The 19,926-nt window shown below is 48.8% G+C and overlaps 1 protein-coding gene across 1 annotated transcript in view; it reads left to right on the top strand.

Annotated features, from left to right (window-relative positions):
* The window catches only part of Znf697 (zinc finger protein 697), a 40,191-nt gene extending 29,647 nt beyond the window's left edge, over nucleotides 1-10,544 (top strand). The window contains exons 2-3 of the mRNA XM_057794253.1: nucleotides 3,412-3,689; nucleotides 5,998-10,544. Of these exons, the coding sequence (XP_057650236.1) occupies nucleotides 3,449-3,689; nucleotides 5,998-7,430 (1,674 nt within the window). The 5' untranslated portion in view covers nucleotides 3,412-3,448 and the 3' untranslated portion in view covers nucleotides 7,431-10,544. The remainder of the gene's footprint in view (nucleotides 1-3,411; nucleotides 3,690-5,997) is intronic.
* The last annotated feature ends 9,382 nt before the right edge of the window (nucleotides 10,545-19,926 follow it).

Below are 19,926 nucleotides of genomic sequence, written 5' to 3' on the forward strand. Positions count from 1 at the left end.
TGTGTAGGACCTTGGTGTAATCACGTCTGTTCTTGTTTCTGGTCTGTGAGTTAGAAATAGCCTACATCACTGGATTTTGGTAAGATAAGAGTTAATAGCCAGAAGCCTCCAAGAAGTGATCAAGAAGAGAAAGTCGACATTTTAATAATGATCTCCTGGCCTTCCTTTCTGAGCCTGCGTGTATTTGTGTTATGGTATATGCTACTGTGTCTATATTAATGAAAATAAGGTATTTTAAAACCAGCTGTGACTTTTTATCAATCGACATATCTTGACCACATATACTTACCTCTAAACAGCTGCCACCATTGCCTGACAGCTGACTACAATCTAGGACAAGAGGGTGTGAGTGAAATTGAATCTGTGTTATTGCAGGTGTGTGTCTGCGGGGTGGAGGGGCAGCAGGCACAGACTACTAGTCTCCCACGGACATAGGCATTTTAGAACAAATACGTGAACAGTGCCACTTTGGATGACAAGGCCTCTCCTCCTTTCTAGAACATTCAGCGTGGCAAGTACTGTGACCTCAGTGGGGGAACTCGAATCCTAACTCTCTTTAAAGTTAGAAAAACAGTGCTACTGGATTCGATCTGGTCCCTGGACACACCACCACCAATCAGACGGTCCCCAAGCTGCCATTTAAAGGATTCAGAGGTAAAGCTGTACCCCTTGCTCCCCGCCATGCTCCCCCCTTCAGGGAGGCAGGCTGCCGTCACTGGCCTTTAGTTTTAGGCCTCTCTGGTGATGCACACTGGCAGACACCCCTTTCTCTTGCTGCACTGACTATTAGGAAACATTGATCTGTTCTCTTGTTAAGCCCCTCCCCCACAAGCAAACCAGTAAGCCACATTTGCAAGCCTCCTCTTGCCTCTCCACACCCCACCTTGGGGTGCATGGTATGTGCAGACTCTAGGGATGCAGCTGTCCATTCAGTCTAACCTTGTGCAGTGTGACCGGGGACAGAAGTCTCATATGGAATATGCCTCTGAGAAGGTTCATGGCTGTGATAATTTCCCTTTCTTCCTACCATAAAATGTCTGTTTGAGATTTGGCAGCTTAGTTGAGCTACCTTCCAAAGGGGAGGTACAGTCCTTCAGGATACTGTTGACTGAGTTCAGACACAGCGGCTTCCCCAGGACATTTAGGGAAGGGCTCAATCTTTATGCTTTCCTCATTATTGAGAATGATCTAAGGTGCTGACGGGGTGGTCCCCCAGAATGACGGGCAGCCGCTGTGCCTTTGAGAGGTGTGCTGAGACGGCAGAGGACGAATGCACGGCTTTCCCAGCAGTGAAGCTCGGAGCCTTAACCACTCTCACCGGTGTCCTCCAAAGACGCCCTCCCCGTGAGAAAGGCTAAGTAGCAATACCCTCTTTCTACGGATGAGACTCTGAAACTATGAGAGGTTAATTGACTTGCCTTGGGCCCGCCTGAGCCAGTGGAGGGATTTCTTCTACCCATAACTTCCGCTTTCCATGCCAGCACCGGGACTTCCTCAGGGACGCCTCGGGAGAGGCGGGAGGATGGGATGGCCTTGCCTACCATACCTTTTTCTGCTCTTTACGTTTTATGCTTTCTCTCTTTTTGGGGACAGGGTCTCTCATGTGACCCAGCTGTCCTCTGACTCGCTGCATGAGCTTCTGATCCTCCTGCCTCCGTCTTCTGAGTGCGGGCATCACAGTGACACATGGGCACGTCTGATTAACTCAGGGTTTGTGTTGTGTGACAGGCAAGTACTCTCTAAACTGCGTCACTTCTCCGGCCACTACTCCCTCCCCTTCCAGCTTTATTCCTGCAGTGCTGTTTGCGATGGTTGGGACATTGGTTGAAGTGGTGTCCTTCAGATCACAGACCCGGATCCTTGACCTGGCTGTGGCTTTACTTCCTTGAGCTAAGCTGCAAGCAAACCGGATAGTAGAAAGAAATACTATTGGCTCAACTGCCCAGCCTTGACAGGGTCCCTTTGTGTTTGAGATGTAAACCTGACGTCCACAGAGGCCTTGAAAATCTGATGTTTTCCTCCCTGTAATTCAAATGTTGGGCTTTTTGATAGAAGGGCTGCCACGTTGTCCCTGGTACACATTCCTATTAAAGTTTATCTATAACTGACACATTGCAGTGTATGTAGTTAGACTATGGAGATGACCTCTAACACAACAGGCCCTACCTTCTCTCCATCTTGCTTCCAGCAAACCTGCCACAGCTTGAATCATCTTGGCTTCCTTCTAGAGCCACAGAGCCAGGCTGAGTTTGCCTTTGGAGTCACAGTCTTAGATAAGAAGTTGCCATATTGATGTTTGTTATTCTTGTGGACTGCGTGTACTTTCCTTCTGGCTCGGTAAAGCCCCCCCCCCCCCAGTAACCGGCTAAATACTTGTAAGAATGTTACAGGCTTGTGTAGGGCAGGCTTCACCAAAAGGAGGAAAGCATGGGAATTTGAGACACAAAACTGGCTTCCTGTCTATACTAGAGTCTTCACAGAAGAGGGAGAATTGTTATTAGGACTTTTCTATACTTTTGCTTTTCAGCTGTAAAAGTGTTTTGTTGTTGTTTGTTTTGTTTTCCCCCTCCTCTGGGGACAGTGGACAGACAGTGTTTAGAAGTATCCAGAGTGGTCTAGGGTTTAATATGCCATCATAGCCTTCTCTACCCCAAATGCCTGGCGAGAGAATTACTTACCTTTATACCAAGGAGGTTGCAAAAGCATTCAGTGTGTGCCCAGGTGGAGAGGACCTGTGGTGATTTCATGTGTGCCAAATGTGTCAGCGGCGAGCGGGCGGCTCAAGCTTGCTCTCCTCGTGGTGGAGCTGTGGTGAAGCCTGGAGCATAGGTCAGGAAGTTAAATACGCATGAAGTTTTTAAACAATGACAAGAGGAACGTCACAGTCGTGGAATCCCAGCCTTTCAGGAGACTGACGCAGAGAATGGGAAGTTCAAGACCTCCCAGGCCTACAGAAGGAGTTCAAGGCCAGATTGGGTAACTTAGCATGACCTTGTTCCAAAATAACAGCTAAGTAGCTGGAGATATAGCATAGTGGTGGAGGGCTTGCAGTCCCAGGTTCAATCACTTGCACTACAGAAATAAAGGAATAAAGTAAAAGCGAAAAGAAGCAATGCTTACTTCAGTGTTGAGGTGTAAACTTACACCCAGACATTTACTTCACAGATTGACCTGATCTAGTTTTGGTCCCGTGAGTGAGTGTCGACATGTGGTCTCAGGATGTGACCACCCAATTGTCCCCCTTCACACAGTTGTTTATCCTAAGTGTACATGCGGTCAGGAGTTAGTAGACTTGTTACTGGTGCTTGCAACTCCAGCCTTTTTATTGGATGGGGAAATCAAGACCACATGGAGTAAAGGGTTGGATCAGGCTTGATGTAACCTTTCTTTCTCCATGTTTTGTCTGAGCAGGAATCCTCGGCTACCTCCTTTGCCCTTTTCTTGCTGGATGGACCAGGAAGATCATCAGGGTGTGCATGAACACCAGAATTCCGAAGACAGAGGTATGGGTTCTGACTTTGAGAACTCTGACGACAGAGAGGGGGACCCAGAAGAAAGAGGAATGGGCTCCAACCCACAGGACACAGAAGAGAGGGGCCACCTGGAGCAGGAGATGAACTCCAACCCACAGGATAACGATCTCAGAGGGGATTCACATGAGAGGGAAATAGTGCCCACTGTTTGTCCAGGTGAGAAGGCTGGAGTGTCCACGGAAGTAACCACTTTCACATTTGGTTCCTCTGGAATACAGCCAGGGCCAGCATCTCAGGGATCTGGCACACGGGGTGGGGGTAGGGGTGAGGTGGGGGAGTGCAGGAGGGCTCTCTCGAGACCAGTAAACAGGATTCTCAACTCACTTGGTTCTCCTAATGTTGGTCCTCTGAGCATCTTTTTCTCTAATATCACCCACCACTGAGCCCACCCTGGTAAGTATTAGTAAAGGGTCATGCATGGATGTTGCTGCCCTGACTACCTGTAACAACACTACAGTGGAATCATGGGCAATACTGGGGCCTACCTCAGAGATGTTGGGAGAGTGACTTGGGAGCCGAGAGAGATGGCTCAGTGGTTAGAAGCACTTCTTACTTGCAGAAGACCTGAATTTGGTTCTTAACACCCATATTAATCAGCTCACAACCACCTGATCAGTTCTGGGGGATCCAGTGCCCTCTTCTGGTCTCTGAAGGCACCAGAAGACTGGTACACACAGACTCACATACACACATAATAGATGAATAAATATTTTTCGATAAATTTCAAAAGTGATTTAGCACAGTAGCTGGGCAAAGTATAATGATATTTCTAGTTAAATACTCATTTTCTTTTCTAGAGAAGCAAATTTGCTGGTTAAGTGACCTACCTGTGTTCGTGAGGCTGGTTACCCAAGTGCCTAAGTTCCTGGTTGTCTCCCTTGGTATTTCTTTCTTCTTTTTTTTTTTCTTCCGTTTTTTCGAGACAGGGTTTCTCTGTGGTTTTGGAGCCTGTCCTGGAACTAGCTCTTGTAGACCAGGCTGGTCTCGAACTCACAGAGATCCGCCTGCCTCTGCCTCCCGAGTGCTGGGATTAAAGGCGTGTGCCACCACCGCCCGGCTTCCCTTGCTATTTCTTACCTGAAAGCAAATGCTGGGGCTCTGGTCTCTTCCTTGTTTCTGCCTTTGGACATTGGTTGCTTTGTCCTGCTCAGGGTTACAGCAGGGCCTGAAAAGAGATGACACGCTCTGTGGCCGGGGCTGTGTGGTTACAGCCCTCTCCCTACATATGGCCAGGGCTTTGTGGTTACAGCCCTCTTCCTATGTATGGCAAGGGCTGTGTGGTTATAGCCCTCTCCCTATGGCACAGTCCCATATCCCTGCTGCCCTCCATCACTGTGCACATGAGCACGTGACCTTCACTTTCCAGTAACTTCCTCAAGTGCCCTCTGCTGGAGGAGGAAGCAGCCAGAGAACAGGTGTATATTCTCTACCAGTTTATAGTTTGGTCGTACCAGTTCTGGGCTGTCTGTCATTCCTTCCCCATCTCCCAAGGCTCATAGGTGTGACCAACCTCCTACTGAGGACAGCTGTGAATGCTACCCAACATAAAATTGTAAATGTTGTTAAAACTCAGGACTGTGTGTGTGTGTGTGTGTGTGTGTGTGTGTATCTGTGGGCTGTTACACGTATCAGCCAGAGGTCACAGAGGTCAAACTCAGGCATCTTTCCTTAGGAATCATCTAACTTGAATTTTGCGATTGGGAGTCTCTGGCCAGCAAGCCCCAGGGAGATCTTCCTGTCTCTGCCTGCGCACTAGAATTTCGAGCACCATGCCTCCCATTTGGCTTTTGAGAGACGACTATTAAAATCAGTCAGGTCCTCATGCTTGACCAGCACTTTGGAGATATTTGTTCCTGAAATTTGTTCTCTTAAGATTTACTTGACTGGTTTACTTCTTGAGCACAGACTTTTGTAGACTGCAGCACAGGGTTGCAGTGTCAAAGGCTGGACATGCTCTCAAGCTGTTCCAGGTTGACCAAATGGTTTTGGTTTTGTTTGAAAACCAGTTCTGGACCTTCTAGAAGCGTCCAAGTATTCTCTTTTACTTTCTATGACTTGTGTTTTGAGGCTCTAGCTTTACGAAGTATAGTTGAGCAAATACAATTATTTTTCTTCCTTTTCTGGAGACAGAACTTTATCTCCTGAGTCCCCATCTCACCTGATCATCTACAGACTTTGGTGGTCTGGCCAAGCAGAGCCTGGGGTATATAGTAGGTGGGGTCTGGCCAAAGACTGGCTGGCATCGGGCAGAGTGCACTGTCTTTTAGTTCTTACCTGCAGGAGACCGCTCGCTGGGAAAGAGACTGAAGTGTAAGGAGGCTGGGGAACTGGGGTGATGGTGTTTGAGAGTACCGGGAAGAACAAATATTACTCCGTTGGCTCCCAATCTTTGAAGGACAGTTCTCCTAGAATACCTTTGTACACTAGGTCTAGTTGACCCCAATTGCCAACTTGTCTGTTGCAGAGGGGCTGCTGAGTGAGGAAGAAGGGGCTGTCCTCCGTGAGGAAGAGGACGACCAACCTGGTGTGCCTGACATGACACTGTTCCCAGGCCTGTCAGAATCTGACAGTATATCCCGGAGTCCCCGGGGAGAGGAGGAGGAGGAAGAGGAAGAGGAGGAAAGCGCTGGGGAGAACCGGCTGATGGAGGAAGATGAGCAGTTGCCTCCTCCGGTGCTTCCCTGGAGGCGTCACCTCTCCCTGGGGGGTCGACACCGAGGTGACAAACCTGCCCACCGCCGTTTCCACCGGCTCCATCATCCCATGGCCATGGACCTCGGGGAACTCGACAGCCTGATGGCCAGCATTATGGACGCGCCCACCATCTGTCCAGACTGCGGAGAGAGCTTCAGCCCGGGTACCGCCTTCCTGCAGCACCAGCGCATCCACCGTCTGGCAGAGGCAGCAGCGGTGGCCAGCCTGGAGCCCTTCGGCTTGGCGGCCGAGTGCGGTGGGGTGGTGGGGATGATGGGCATGGGTGTAGCCGGCGACTTCGGGACCGGGTCCGCGCTGGCCCGGCCCCCCCGCGAGAAGCCCTTCCGCTGCGGCGAGTGCGGCAAAGGCTTCAGCCGCAACACCTACCTGACCAACCACCTGCGGCTGCACACGGGCGAGCGGCCCAACCTGTGCGCCGACTGCGGCAAGAGCTTCAGCTGGCGGGCCGACCTGCTCAAGCACCGGCGCCTGCACACGGGCGAGAAGCCCTACCCGTGCCCGGAGTGCGGCGAAGCCTTCAGCTTGAGCTCGCACTTGCTCAGCCACCGGCGGGCGCACGCAGCGGCCAGCGGGGCGGGGTCGGCGGCGGCGCTGCGGCCCTTTGCATGTGGGGAGTGCGGCAAGGGCTTCGTGCGCCGTTCGCACCTCGCCAACCACCAGCGCATCCACACGGGCGAGAAACCGCACGGCTGCGGCGAGTGCGGCAAGCGCTTCAGCTGGCGCTCGGACCTGGTGAAGCACCAGCGCGTGCACACGGGCGAGAAACCCTACATGTGCTCCGAGTGCGGCGAGACCTTCAGCGTGAGCTCGCACCTCTTCACGCACAAGCGCACGCACTCGGGCGAGCGGCCCTACGTGTGCCGCGAGTGCGGCAAGGGCTTCGGCCGCAACTCGCACCTCGTCAACCACCTGCGCGTGCACACCGGCGAGAAGCCCTTCCGCTGTGGCCAGTGCGAGAAGCGCTTCAGCGACTTCTCCACACTCACGCAGCACCAGCGCACGCACACGGGCGAGAAGCCCTACACGTGCATCGAGTGCGGCAAGAGCTTCATCCAGAGCTCCCACCTCATCCGCCACCGGCGCATCCACACCGGCAACAAGCCCCACAAGTGCGCGGGCTGCGGCAAGGGCTTCCGCTACAAGACGCACCTTGCGCAGCACCAGAAGTTGCACCTGTGCTAGGGCAGGGGGGGTCCCAATGAGTCCCAACGCTGGGAGTAGATGGCTAGATTACTGATTCGCAGATGTGGGGGACAGCCTAAGATGTCTGGGAGAGCCTTTTAATGTTTTCCCCCCTCCCCCATGGGATGGTTAATAAGAGTTATTATTTCGAGGTGCCTACCTCCTCCATCGAAGTAACTCTTAGGAGATGTGCTTGAGTTGATGGCTTAATTAAATACTCACTGTAAGGAGTTAAAAGCTTGGGTGAACAGACGCTTGGAGGATCCCCGAGGAAGGGGATTTGGGACTGGGTAGAGAGGGTTGGACTGCCATGTTTGTGGGAACCGGAGAGGTGGTTGGTTTAGAGTTATGGGGGTACAAAAATAAGCGGGTAGGAATAAGTCTGTGACATCCCTCCTCTCAACTTTAGTCAGATCCTTCTCATCACTACAGAAGAGGGTGTTTAGTATCCACTTCCTTCCCTATGAGCCACAGTTAGCTGCTATTTTGAGACATCCAGGGAAAATTGAGCAGAAAAACTGCACAGTTACTTCAGGAAGCAACGTTGGGTTTAGGCATCCACTAGCAACTGGTTCCCACATTTCTTAGGAAATCCTGCACTTGCTTCTTCATGTTGATTCAGGGTAGCCTAGGTGGATGGATGACCCTGACCCCCGTGTAAGTCAGGACTTGGCCGGTCTTAGTCCGGCTTGGTACATGAAGACCATCAACAGCTGCCTGAGAAACCTGTTCACAAAAGGTAGCCAGCTCAGTTTTACTGGCTTCACGTGGAAAATGCAAGAATGCTGAGTTCACAGGCTGGGATGCCTTCATTTGCATGTGTGCGTGACCCCATGAACCCCAACTTCCCTCACAAGTTAATGAGGGATCTAGTCCAGACAGGGGCGTCCCCTTTTCCCTCTACATGTGAGAGGCACAGATTTACACGTGGAAGGGAGAGGCAGGGAGAGGTGGGAATGCAACGTGGCCAAATAGCACAAAGGAATGTTTTCTAAGTTACACAGTTGCCAAAACAGCACTTTCGTATTTACAAAGTGTTTTACGCTTTCTAAGGATTGCTAGTGTTTCTCACGCGCTCAGGAGGTCAGTCAGTATTACAAACTCTGGCTTGGTAAAAATCTGGGGTCAGAGTGTGGTGAGCCTCCTGAAGGAAGGCTGAGGACCGTGGATGGTGGAGTCTGACCTTTTGTGTTCTCCAGCTCGGTTGCTAGGATGAGTTACGTTCTCTGATTTATATAATACAGCTAGAACACTGAGCATTCTCGTGCTTGATGGGAGGCATAAAAGCCTAGAAGGACCAAAGATGTCCTTATTGACAAAGCTGGCCTTTGTCGCCCGATTCGAGTGTCCTCACTATGCTCTATTTCTAGTAGGGAGCTGTAAGCAGATGACTTGTATAGATTTTGGTTACACTGAAAAACCCCTTCCCTAGATTAGCCTGTAGAAGTCAGTGTCATGGCAGGCGGTGAAGTTATCGTCACTGAAACTTATTACCCTAGACTGTTCATGGAGCCTCCAGCTGTTGGACACAGTTGAAGGGGGAAAACTAGAAGATTGTTTTTACAGTTTTAGTGAAGATTCTGTGAATGCTCGTGATTTATACTTGATCATTTGTGTTTTAGTAATGATCTTTACTGTAGGGGCTGTAGGAAAGCATGTTTTCTATCACTCTAAGAACAATCTGGAGAACATCTAGGCTTGTATATTGCCTGCTGATCATGTCCACTGAATCTTTTTATTGTTCAGAGATACACTAAGGAGAGTTTTTATTTTATTTTTATTTTTATTTTTATAAAACTCGAGTTCTCTCCAGTCCTCTTTGAGTGAAGAGTTATATGTGCAAAGTCTGTGCCCATTGTTTTTTCTGACTCTTGTAGTCTCAATGCAAAGTGAATGAGACCACTTAATACAGCCAATTTGTAAGTAATCTTTAATTTTTAATTTCTTCTTTCTTTCGAGACAGGGTCTCTCTACATAGTTCTGGCTGTCCTGGAACTCACTATGTAGACCAGTCTTGCCTCGAACTCACAGAGATCTACCTGCCTCTGCCCACCAAATGCTGGGATTACAGGCAAGTGCCACTGTGACCAGCTTATTGTTTTTGTTTTGTTTTGTTTCGTTTTTTTTTTTTTTTTAAATACACATCTACCTCTTCTGGCTGTTTTAAATTCTCTCAAGCGTGTGCCAATGAAATCTTGTCCAACTTTTGATTCTTCATATATATTTTTAGCCACTTTGGTTTTTTATTTTTTATTCTTTTGCCTTTTGTTATCACCATTACACAGAGTGATAGCCATTATCAAATATATTACACATCAGCGACTTTAGAGTGGGTTCAGTGAGGAGTGGGTATGCAAGCTGGTGTGAAGCCATGGTGGTGGAAATCCTTGGGCTTCTCCTGTTCCTGTTTTTTCTGTTGCCATGGGCGAGAGAATCAGCTACTGTGTTCATACCTATGCTGAGCAAACCCTTCAGCAGGCCGTTCAGCCACCCATGCACTCCTCCAGTGGTGGGTTTAAATGTGAGTCCATTTCTCTTACTTCTTCAGGGAACATGCCCACATTAGGTGAGATTCCATGCACCCAGGTGGTTATTTGTCGTCTTCCATCTTAGAATAATAGTGTTTCTTCAGGATCTCCTGGAGACTATGGTTCATGCTTGAAATGTTAAAGATTCCTCCCTCCAACTCATGATTGATATTGGAGGCCTTTGTACTATTTATTTCCTGGGGAGTTTGGCCAAAATCACGCTTCCTTTGCTGTCCTTCACTAAGCAAAACCCAGCGGAATTTCTGAGGCGGAAGAAGATAAGCAGTTAGCTCTTTGAGCCACGGGGTCGCTTGACAGTCTAGAGGCTGTATATATGTGAAAAGTAAAAATTAAAAAAAAAAACAACTATGTTCATAGACAATCTGAGCTGTGTTCTGAAGTCTGTGCACACTTTTCCCTGCTGTGCTCTTTGCTATATGTTGTTAAAGTAAGTAGTAAGTAATTTAATGATCCAAGGAGTACCCGATTCTGCGTGAGTGTGCTTGTGGATGTGAGAATCGCCTCGTTTGCAGGTTGTTTTATTTAATGGTGGCTCCTTGGACAGCATCTGGTGTCCAGCAACGAATATGGGATATTTGTCATTAAATTCCTATCGGTCTTTTGTCATTCTTCGTTATTCTGTGTCTCACATTCGACTCTTCTACATGGAACGTCCCTGGAATGCGGCTACATCCATGCAGCCATGCTTACAAACTGTCTATGGAGACTCGTGCAGAGCTGAGTATTGGGACAGAAACCACATGGGCCATAATCCTAAAATATTTACTATCTCCCTTTAAAGGCACAGCCTAGCAGGGGGTGGAGGACGGACAGGCGACAAGAGGCTCCCACAGAATGAATGCCAATGTGAGGTCAGCCTGATCTATGTAGTAAGACATTGATTCATAATTTCGAATCCATATACGTATTTGTGCACACACACACATCCTCGTTTGCTCTCTATGGCTGTGATAAAACACCACGGTGAAAGACAGTTTTTTGGGGGGCATGACTTCTTCCCCTCGCCGTCTGTCATGAACGGAGGTCAGGGTGGGAACCTCGTGGTGGGAACTGAAGCAGAGGCCATGGAGGAACCTTGCTCCCCGTGGCTTGCTCTGCTTGTCCTGAATTGCTTTTTGACTCAGGACCACCTGCCCTAGGGTGGCACTAACCACAGTGGGTTGCTCCCTCCCACCATCAATCATTAAGAAAAGGCGGCACAGACTTGCCCACTGACCAATCTTGTGGAGGCCCTTTTATTCTCAGTCACAGTTTTCTCTCCGCTGATGATGTATGTATGGCCTAACCGGCACAATTGACCCCTTGTTCTTTATCCAAACACACCACTATGAAGCCAACATTCTCCCTCATTTTTGTCACCAAGATCTCAATGTCATAATATAAAACAGTATAACTGTAAAAGCCCAACCATCTTTAAAATATTCAAACACTTTGAGGTCTCCAGCTCTTTAAAATATCCAAAGCCTCTCTCTCTCTCAACTGTGGGCTCCTTATAATAATAATAATAAGAAAAATAAGGTACGTGTTTTCTTATTCCAAAGGGAAGAACCAGGGCACACTTTGAATCAGATCAAGGCAATCCCCACCAGTATAAATACTTCTGTGTTGGATGTCTGAAACTCACTCATGGTCTTCTGGTCTCCGAAGGGCTCAGACTTATTCATATAGCAATTGCTGAAGTTGCCAGAGTCCTGCGCTAGAACACTGGTGGATACCGGATCATCATGGAACCGGTTACCGACTGAAGTTCACATGGTTTGCACACTCTTCACAGTAACTCAGTGCAGCGCGCCTGTGGGGGGAGGAAGATGTCTTCACGTTCCTATGGCTGCTTTCCGTTCCCAGAGTTAGCAGTCTATGGATGGTGGTGGTTTGATGGAAGGTTCAAGAAAAATTAGTAATTGAGAAGGGAGGAGCCCATAATATGTATTCCTGAATCTCATAACAGAATTTCTTTTGCCTTGGCTCTCAATAATTTTATTGAGTATTAATGATTAATGATAATTCCTAAGAGACCTCACCTTAGCTCGGTGGTTCTCAATCTGTGGGTCATGATTCCCTTGGGGGGTTGAATGACCCTTTCACGGGGTTGATTAAGAACATCGGAAAACACAGGTGTTTATGATTCCTAACAGTAGCAAAATTACAGTTATGAAGTAGTGATGAAAATAATTTCCTGGTTGTGGGGTCACCGCAACCTGAGGAACTGGATTAAAGGGTTGCAGCGTTAGGAGGACTGAGAAACACTGCCTGCCTTAGCTAGCCTGAGCCTAGCCACATGAAAACACGGATTTAGCAGCTCCTAAGGAAGAGATCTTGAAGAAAAAATTCTGAGAATTTATTACCGTATCTTTTTTGTTTGTTTGTTTGTTTGTTTTTCGAGACAGGGTTTCTCTGTGGCTTTGGAGCCTGTCCTGGAACTAGCTCTTGTAGACCAGGCTGGTCTCGAACTCACAGAGATTCACCTGCCTCTGCCTCCCAAGTGCTGGGATTAAAGGCGTGCGCCACCACCACCCGGCTTATTACCGTATCTTTAAACATTCACAGTGGCCTCCTTGTTTAGGTGACCCAGAGTCCTTTCCCTACTCACCAGGGTCACAGGCAGGCAAAGAGGAGGAGAGAGAGCTTTGTTTCTCACCAAGCCTGACTTTAATCGGAGTGGTTATTAGTCCTACAAGCATCTCAGGAAACTGAAATGAAACCCAGAGCTTTGGCATGCGCGAGCCTCGTAAAGGATGACCTTGTACTTTCCATTCTTCTGGTCTCCAGTTCACAAGTACTGGGATGACGGCTGTACACTATCACACCTGGTTTTATGCACGGCTGGTGACTGGACCCAGGGTTTCATATAGGTTAAACAAGCATTGTTCCAACTGAAGTGCATTCCCCACCCACAGCTAAGTCTCTCTTCTCTGAGGGCAGCAGGGTCAGTGAGGAGTGGTGGCATATACTTGTGATCCCATTACTCGGGAGACTGGTGGTATTGGAGTATCATGAATTTTAGGCCAGCCTCAATAACAATTTACAGACCATACAACAAGCAAAAGTAAGAAATTGGTGTGTTGTTTCCCGGGATCAGTTTAGAGTTGCCCAGTGCTGATGGGGCAGCCTCAGCATGGTCAAGAGCTACTTTGTCTGCACACCTTGGAGTTCTCAAGTTTGCTGGATTGAGGCTAGACTAGACACGCTTTAACTAAATTTATGGCTTCATTATTTAAACCTGGCTATCAATTAATCGGGGTGAGCAGGATCGATTTTTGCCAACAAGTAGCAGGTGTCTCGAGCAAGACTCTGGCCTTTCTAAAAGCCCGTTTGATAAACGGACACCACCATTATTGGCTTTCCCCTCTGTATCTGACAGACTAGTGACAATCTAGGGACTGTCAAAGGCTTTAATCTCACCCAGGGAACACGGGAGCTCATGACGTGCTGACTGAGCCGGCAGTGCCGCCACTTAGGAGGCTACATATCAGGCAATGGGCTGACTTTCCCGAGCTCCTCCTTGCCCCAGATCCTTCACAGTCCTTAGAGGAGCATGGTGGCCTTTTCCTCATAGGTGCATTTGCCAGTTGGGTGGAGAAATGGGAGACTATATCCTCACATCGCTTTGCTCTCAAGCAGCATTCGAACCCACAGATTCAGGACTTAACAGAAAACGGATCTTCCCCACTTTGGAGGAGGCAGAGCAGGCAAACCATCTTTTCGTCGTCTGGTGTCTTTGAGGCCTTTCGGGAAGCAAGGCCTCGCCTACTCTTTTCTTAGCTGAGGGCTGGCAAAGTCAACATTCATTCCAGGTGGGATCAGAGACAACCTCGGAAGCATTTCCAAACACGGTGTTCACCCTGCCCCCCTCTCCCAGTTCTCTCTCCTTCCCTTCAACATTATTCTGGGATAGGTTTGAGAACTAGCTGAGTATGGGTTGCCAGGGCAGGGTTCCTGTGGTGCCCTCCCAGAATCCTCAGAGGAGGAAGTTGACAGAGGAGTTACTGAGTAACCACACTGTCCTGTGACAGGTGCCTGGTGGAGAGAAGCAGAGAAGCGGCAACCCTACTTGGAGCCTGACAACTCCCTGGGGGAAGGGGAGCTCAAAGCAGGGGTTAGGGGGATGTCATAGGGACAGTGGATAGAGAAATGGGATGTGTTTAGGTCGTAGCATCCCTGGTGGAGGTAGGGTGTGTCTCGAGCATGTTCCGGTATTGGTAAAGGTGGATAATGTGAAGTAATCCCTCAGCTTCTAGCTGCATCCCCTTCCCCAGATGTGTGTGCTTCTAGCCCTGTGCTCACAGGTCTATAGTCTCCCCCCTTTTATCCCAGCATGCTAGCCTTTTCTTTAGCAAATGAGTAGGGAAATTGGAGTTCAGCCCAACTCTGCTGCTGCTGACTTGGTGTTTTAGTTAGCGTTTTATTGCTGTGAAGAGACACCATGACTACAGCAACCGTATAAAAGAAAACATATAATTGGTGTGGCTTACAGTCCAGAGATTTAGTTCACTGTCATCATGGTGGGAAGCATGGTAGCATGCAGGCAGCAGGTGCTGGAGGAGGAACTGAGAGTTCTATATCTGGATCAGCAGGCAGCAAGAAGAGACACTGGGCTGCCTCGAGCATTTGAAACCTCAGGTCCCACCCCCAGTGGCACACTTCCTCCAACAAGGGCACACCTCCCACTAGAGTCACTCCCTGTGAGCTTATGGGGGCCATTGTCACCACCACCCCTGAACCAGTCCCTTCAGCTCGAAAGCCTCCGTGTCCTCATTGATAAGTGGGGACTTGGAGGAGTCCATTGTGTCAGGCTGGAAGAAAGTTGATCACAGGCGACATTAGTGCCACATTTTGGCCACTAAATGTAAAGTTAAGTCTAGGGCCTCTGTACAGACTCTTCAGCCAAGCACAGGGCCTTGTACACCAGTCCCATGCCCAGAGCACATAATTACACAATGACTTCCAGATTCCTGCAAGTACAAAACCAAGTGCTTTAGAGGCTTCTGCCTTGGTGGTTGTTGTCCATGCCAGGATACCATCAGGCCCCAGCCCTCAGGCTCCCGCAGGCCCCAGCAATCATGCTGGCAGGGTTTGGTTAGCTGGTGTAGGTCCTTGTATCCACAGCTGAGGAGCCAGGGTGCTTGTCACTGACAGGGAGCCTTAGGGCTGCAGAACAGGTCCTTGACTGAGTCTACAGAAACCCAGGGTCCCCTGCCTTTGAGGAGAGTGGGCGTTCTCTTTGCATTCTCCTCCCCTTTCCTCCACCTCTCAGGCCTCAGAAAACTGCCTCTTGTCCAGGCTTGTTACCTTTGTGTGAGATTCTTGACTGTCAAAAAGGGAGAGAACTTTCAGCCTGTGGTGGCACACACCTTTAATAGCAGCGCTCAGGTGGCAGAGGCAGGTGGATCTCTCTGAGCGGAACAAGCCTGGTCTACATGGTGAGTTCCAGGAGAGCCAGGGCTCTGTGGAGACCCTGACCTAGGTGGGAGTTCAGGATTCCTCACAATGTCAATGTTGTGCAAAGTGCTTCCATCCAGAGGATTGATTCCTACTTCCCTGAAGGTGTCCCTCCTGTGAGTTGAAGAGTTAAGGTATGTCACCTTTTAAAGTCAGACTTTCCTTGTTTTTTTTTTTCTTAAATTTTAATAGCACAGCAGAGCCATGGGTATTATTTTATTTTAGAACTTTATCAAATTTCCCTTCTCGTTACTTTGTAGCTGATATTTGCTTTCATGGAAGTCTTCTGTGTCTTCTCAGGTCTGTCTATCTCCTTTCCTGTGTCTCCCTCCCTTCCTCCCTCCTTTCCTTCCCTCCCTCCCTCCCTCCCTCCCTCCCTCCCTCCCTCCCTCCCTCCCTCCCTCTCCCTCTCCCTCTCTTTCCCTTCTTCCTTTCCTCCCTCCCTCCTTCCTCTCCTTATCATGCTCCCTCTTTTACAGGTCATGTGAATGAGCCCTTTTTTCTGCTGTGCTCCCCAGTGCACCCCGATTCCCATAATGATGACTTATAAGGCTTGCTGAAATGCTGAAGTTACTTCTGTTGCTGTGACAAATTCCCTGGCCAGAAGCAGCATCAGGGGAGAGAGTTTTATTTGGCATACTGCCACAGCTTATGGTCCATCGTTTGGGGGAAATCAAGGCAGAGACTTAAGAGGTTGGTCACATACACAGTCAAGAGCACAGAGGTGCAAATGCATCCATGCAGTCGGCCCGCTGCTTCTGCTCCCTGTAGCTTTCCTCGCTCTCACACCTTCTCACCTTGATTAAGAACAGACATGCACAGGGCTCAACCTGTTCTATATACTTCCTTGTAAAGACTGTCTTCCCAGGAGAGTCCAGGTCATGTCAAGACGATGGTTATAACTAACCAGCAGAGGGGGCTGTGTGACGTCAGTTTCGTATCTGAGGCAAATGTGCCCTGGGTTAGCAGTGAGGAAACTTATTCCTCCCTGGTGTCTCGTCCACTTGGCCCCAGACTTGCCTCACTAGACCTGAATTCCGTTTTGTTACAGTCACATGCACCAGACCTCCATGTTACTATTAGATTCTTGGGGTGTCCCATCATCTTTTCAAATTCATCTGCCCCAGGAAGCTGAACGTAAATACTTACTGCTTTTCATAGCATATTGCGCGGGGCCTAAGGCCTATCGCCTGACCGTCGTTATCCATTGCTAAAGCTGACAGTTTCTACTTCCCTCATCCAGCTAGAATACTGCCCTCCCTTCGCACTTGACCGCTCTCGGGACACTGAACCCCTTCCTGTCTAGAGCCCCTGCCTAATGTCGCTTTTTCCCCCTCTACTAGACTATAAGCCTAGATCGGGGATGGAACACTGAGGTCAGAGCCCCGAGTTCAGCATTAAATAAGTTTTCTTAGCTTGCTTACTTCTTTTCTGTCAGATTGCATGTCTTTAAAATGAAAGCTTGTATCAAGTTTTCTGAAAGTTCAGGTTTTGATGATGTGTATGAGTGGGACTCACACCAAGGGGAAACAGTTAGGACACTGTTGCCTCCCATCATCTTGTTAAGAAACAAGATTCCACACTCCTCATACCGGGGAGCAGGAGCCTCCCACCCTCTTCCTTGAGCTGTGTGTTCTCTGCTTCCCAAAGCTCAGACTCCAGTACTTGGCGATCTAAGACCAAGTATTGCCTCCAGCCATTGTCCTGCAGATGGTCTCTTAAAAAGGACCATTCTCTGAACACTCTGCTGGGTCTAGTGCCTGACTCTGTCTGGCACCCAGGTCATGCCCCGACTCTCAGCAAACTCTGCTTCAGTGGTGTCCAATGTCTTTACTCACCTCGGCCCTCCCCCACTTGAACACGCCTCCTCTGCACCATCTCTCGGGCTGTCCGCCCTGCACGAATCCACCTGACTCGCCTTTCCAAGTCCCACCTGTCTCCTGAAACGTTCCCGGATGTCTTCTGCTCAGTTCCATTCCTTCAGTCATATGCACACCACACTTAAACCCGTGGGGGAGCTCTGCCCTGTGCTTCTCTTATTCCATGACCACAGACTGCACAATCTAGGGGAAAAGGGAAGGGGGCTCACAGGCTGGGGAAGGTGCCGTTTTTTTGAGCCTTTACTGCCTCCTTGTGGTAGTTTGCATGTAGTACATGGCCCCCTTGCGAAAGCCTTCAACTACCACTCTATGTTTAGATTGAGTAGGTAAGGAGGTCTTTGTTATCCAAAGCATTCTAAGGCCTTATGGTTGTCAGGCTAGATACACAAACCAGTTTCCTTTCTTTCCAGTCACCCTGGTTAGACCTTGGGAGACTGTTTTCCCCAGAGAAAACGGTCCGGTGGATTCAGTGAGGGATTTCAATAGGCTGAAATCAAGATTGAAGATCCTTTCCCATACCCCACCAGAATCACTTCTTTCTGAGCTAATAGAACCTGCTCATGGAAGGTGTTCAGTTTACCCAGGGTTGATGGACACTCACTCTGTACAAGCTGCCTGGGGTGTATGTGCTCCACTCTTCAGCTGTGTGCGCCCCAACCTGGATGCCCAGTGAGAGCTTTCTCTTGTATCATTGCAGGTAGAGCATTTCTCCCTTCCTTCTAGACAGTGGCTGCTGGGGCCATATCCTTAGTGACCATCCAGCTCAAGGAATCTATGGATGTAGAAGTCAACACATAATCATATAACCAATAGTGGTTAGAAAGAAATCTTCCTTGGGATTTATGTTCCAAGGTAACTCTTCCTTTTATACCATAGGACATATTCCAGTGAGCTGAACCGAGGGGTCTCTTGGCCAGGCAGGGCAAAGAAAGCAGAACTAGATGACCAAGGCAGAGCGTACACTTCCAGATGACCCTCTGTGTACACGTGAGACTAAGTGGGCTTCCTAGGCTATGAAAGGCCTGTTTGAAAGTGATGCTGTTTCCTGGTATATCAATGGTCAGGGAAACACTCTTAGGTTTGGTTTGCTGTAAAGATCTTCATTGTGGTTTTGTCTCCTGATCCTAGCACAGGAGCTCAGTCCCAGCCAATGGCTTCCTGTGAACATTAATTAACGCAGGACGAGAAAGAAGTTTTGATGTTAGGTGAGACTTTAGTGTTGTCTGTGAAACCAAAAGGCAGGCAAGTTAATACCCAGTTGTGACAAGAGACAGTTTTTTCCTCTATACTGTGTCCCCACAGCTCCTTCAGTTTGATGGTGTCTGACTGAGCAGACAGGGCCTCTTTCAACTACAGGTTCTGTAGTCAGTGACTTACTCAGTTTTCCTGTAAGACCTCAAACCTGTTTCAACTGGCTTCCTCTGCTCAGGGAAACTGAGGGATGAGAAGGAGGGAGGGGGGAAAGAAAGATGCTAAGGCAATAGAAAGATGTGGGCACAGGAGAAAGATGCTAAGGCAATAGAAGGATGTGGGAATGGGAGAAAGATGCTAAGGCAATAGAAGGATGTGGGAATGGGAGAAAGATGCTAAGGCAATAGAAGGATGTGGGCACAGGAGAAAGATGCTAAGGCAATAGAAGGATGTGGGCATGGAAGAAAGATGCTAAGGCAATAGAAGGATGTGGGAATGGGAGAAAGATGCTAAGGCAATAGAAGGATGTGGGCATGGGATATGGGGAAATGGAAGACAAGAGGAGAGGCAGTTACATTTAGAGGTAGGGATTGTAGATCTTCATTATAGGCTCAGGAGGAAGTACATTTGGGGGAATCCACTAGAAAGAGACTCTCAGATCATCTCTGATGCCAAGGGTCATTTGTCACAGTGCTCACACCCTCCCAGGTACCTCTTAAGGCTTGTCCTGGTTCTAAAGGGGACCTCGTACAGTTGGTAAGAAGGGTAAGAAAGAGGGAGACAAAGGGAGGCAAGACTCTTCCCTAGAGGAAGGGTCTATGTTCCAGGGCTCTGCTGGTACCCACTGACAACCACTGTGAGCTCCACCACTCAGTGGGAGGAGGGTTTGAACTTCCTAAGACCACAGGCAAGATGCTGTCTGTGATCTGGTGATGCTGAACTGAGGCACTCTAGGTCAGTCAAGTAGTCTGTGCTTGGGCCCGTCTACACAGGAGTGAGATTCTGTTTCTCTTCTGACTATAGCCTTAACTGGATATGGAAAGGAAAGTAGGAAATGAGATTGACCAAACCAGCCTTTTGCAGATTAGGCATTAATATTTTTTATTGTTCTTTATGAAGCCATGGAAATCTTCCCAGACAAGAAATGCTGTGGGTCTCTGAAAGGGGAAGTGGAAACACTGACGGAATTCTAAGTTACAAGAGGCTCTAGGCAGTTCAGCACCAGCAACTGAGCCTTTGGCCGTAGCAGCTGAGGCACAGCCTCTGTTTTGCTGCGCAAGTGTTTAGGGCAGAAAATTGTGGCTGGACCAGAGGCTGGCAAGGCTTCTGGTGACCTGAATACAGTATATCAAAGGGAAGTGAAAGAGTTGGGTTGTGTCTTAGACCTGTTCTTGAGGATCTGATGGCAACCAGGGCCATGTCCCTGCCACCGTCATG

This window comes from Chionomys nivalis, chromosome 18 (assembly GCF_950005125.1).
Source record: "Chionomys nivalis chromosome 18, mChiNiv1.1, whole genome shotgun sequence".
NCBI lineage: Eukaryota > Metazoa > Chordata > Mammalia > Rodentia > Cricetidae > Chionomys > Chionomys nivalis.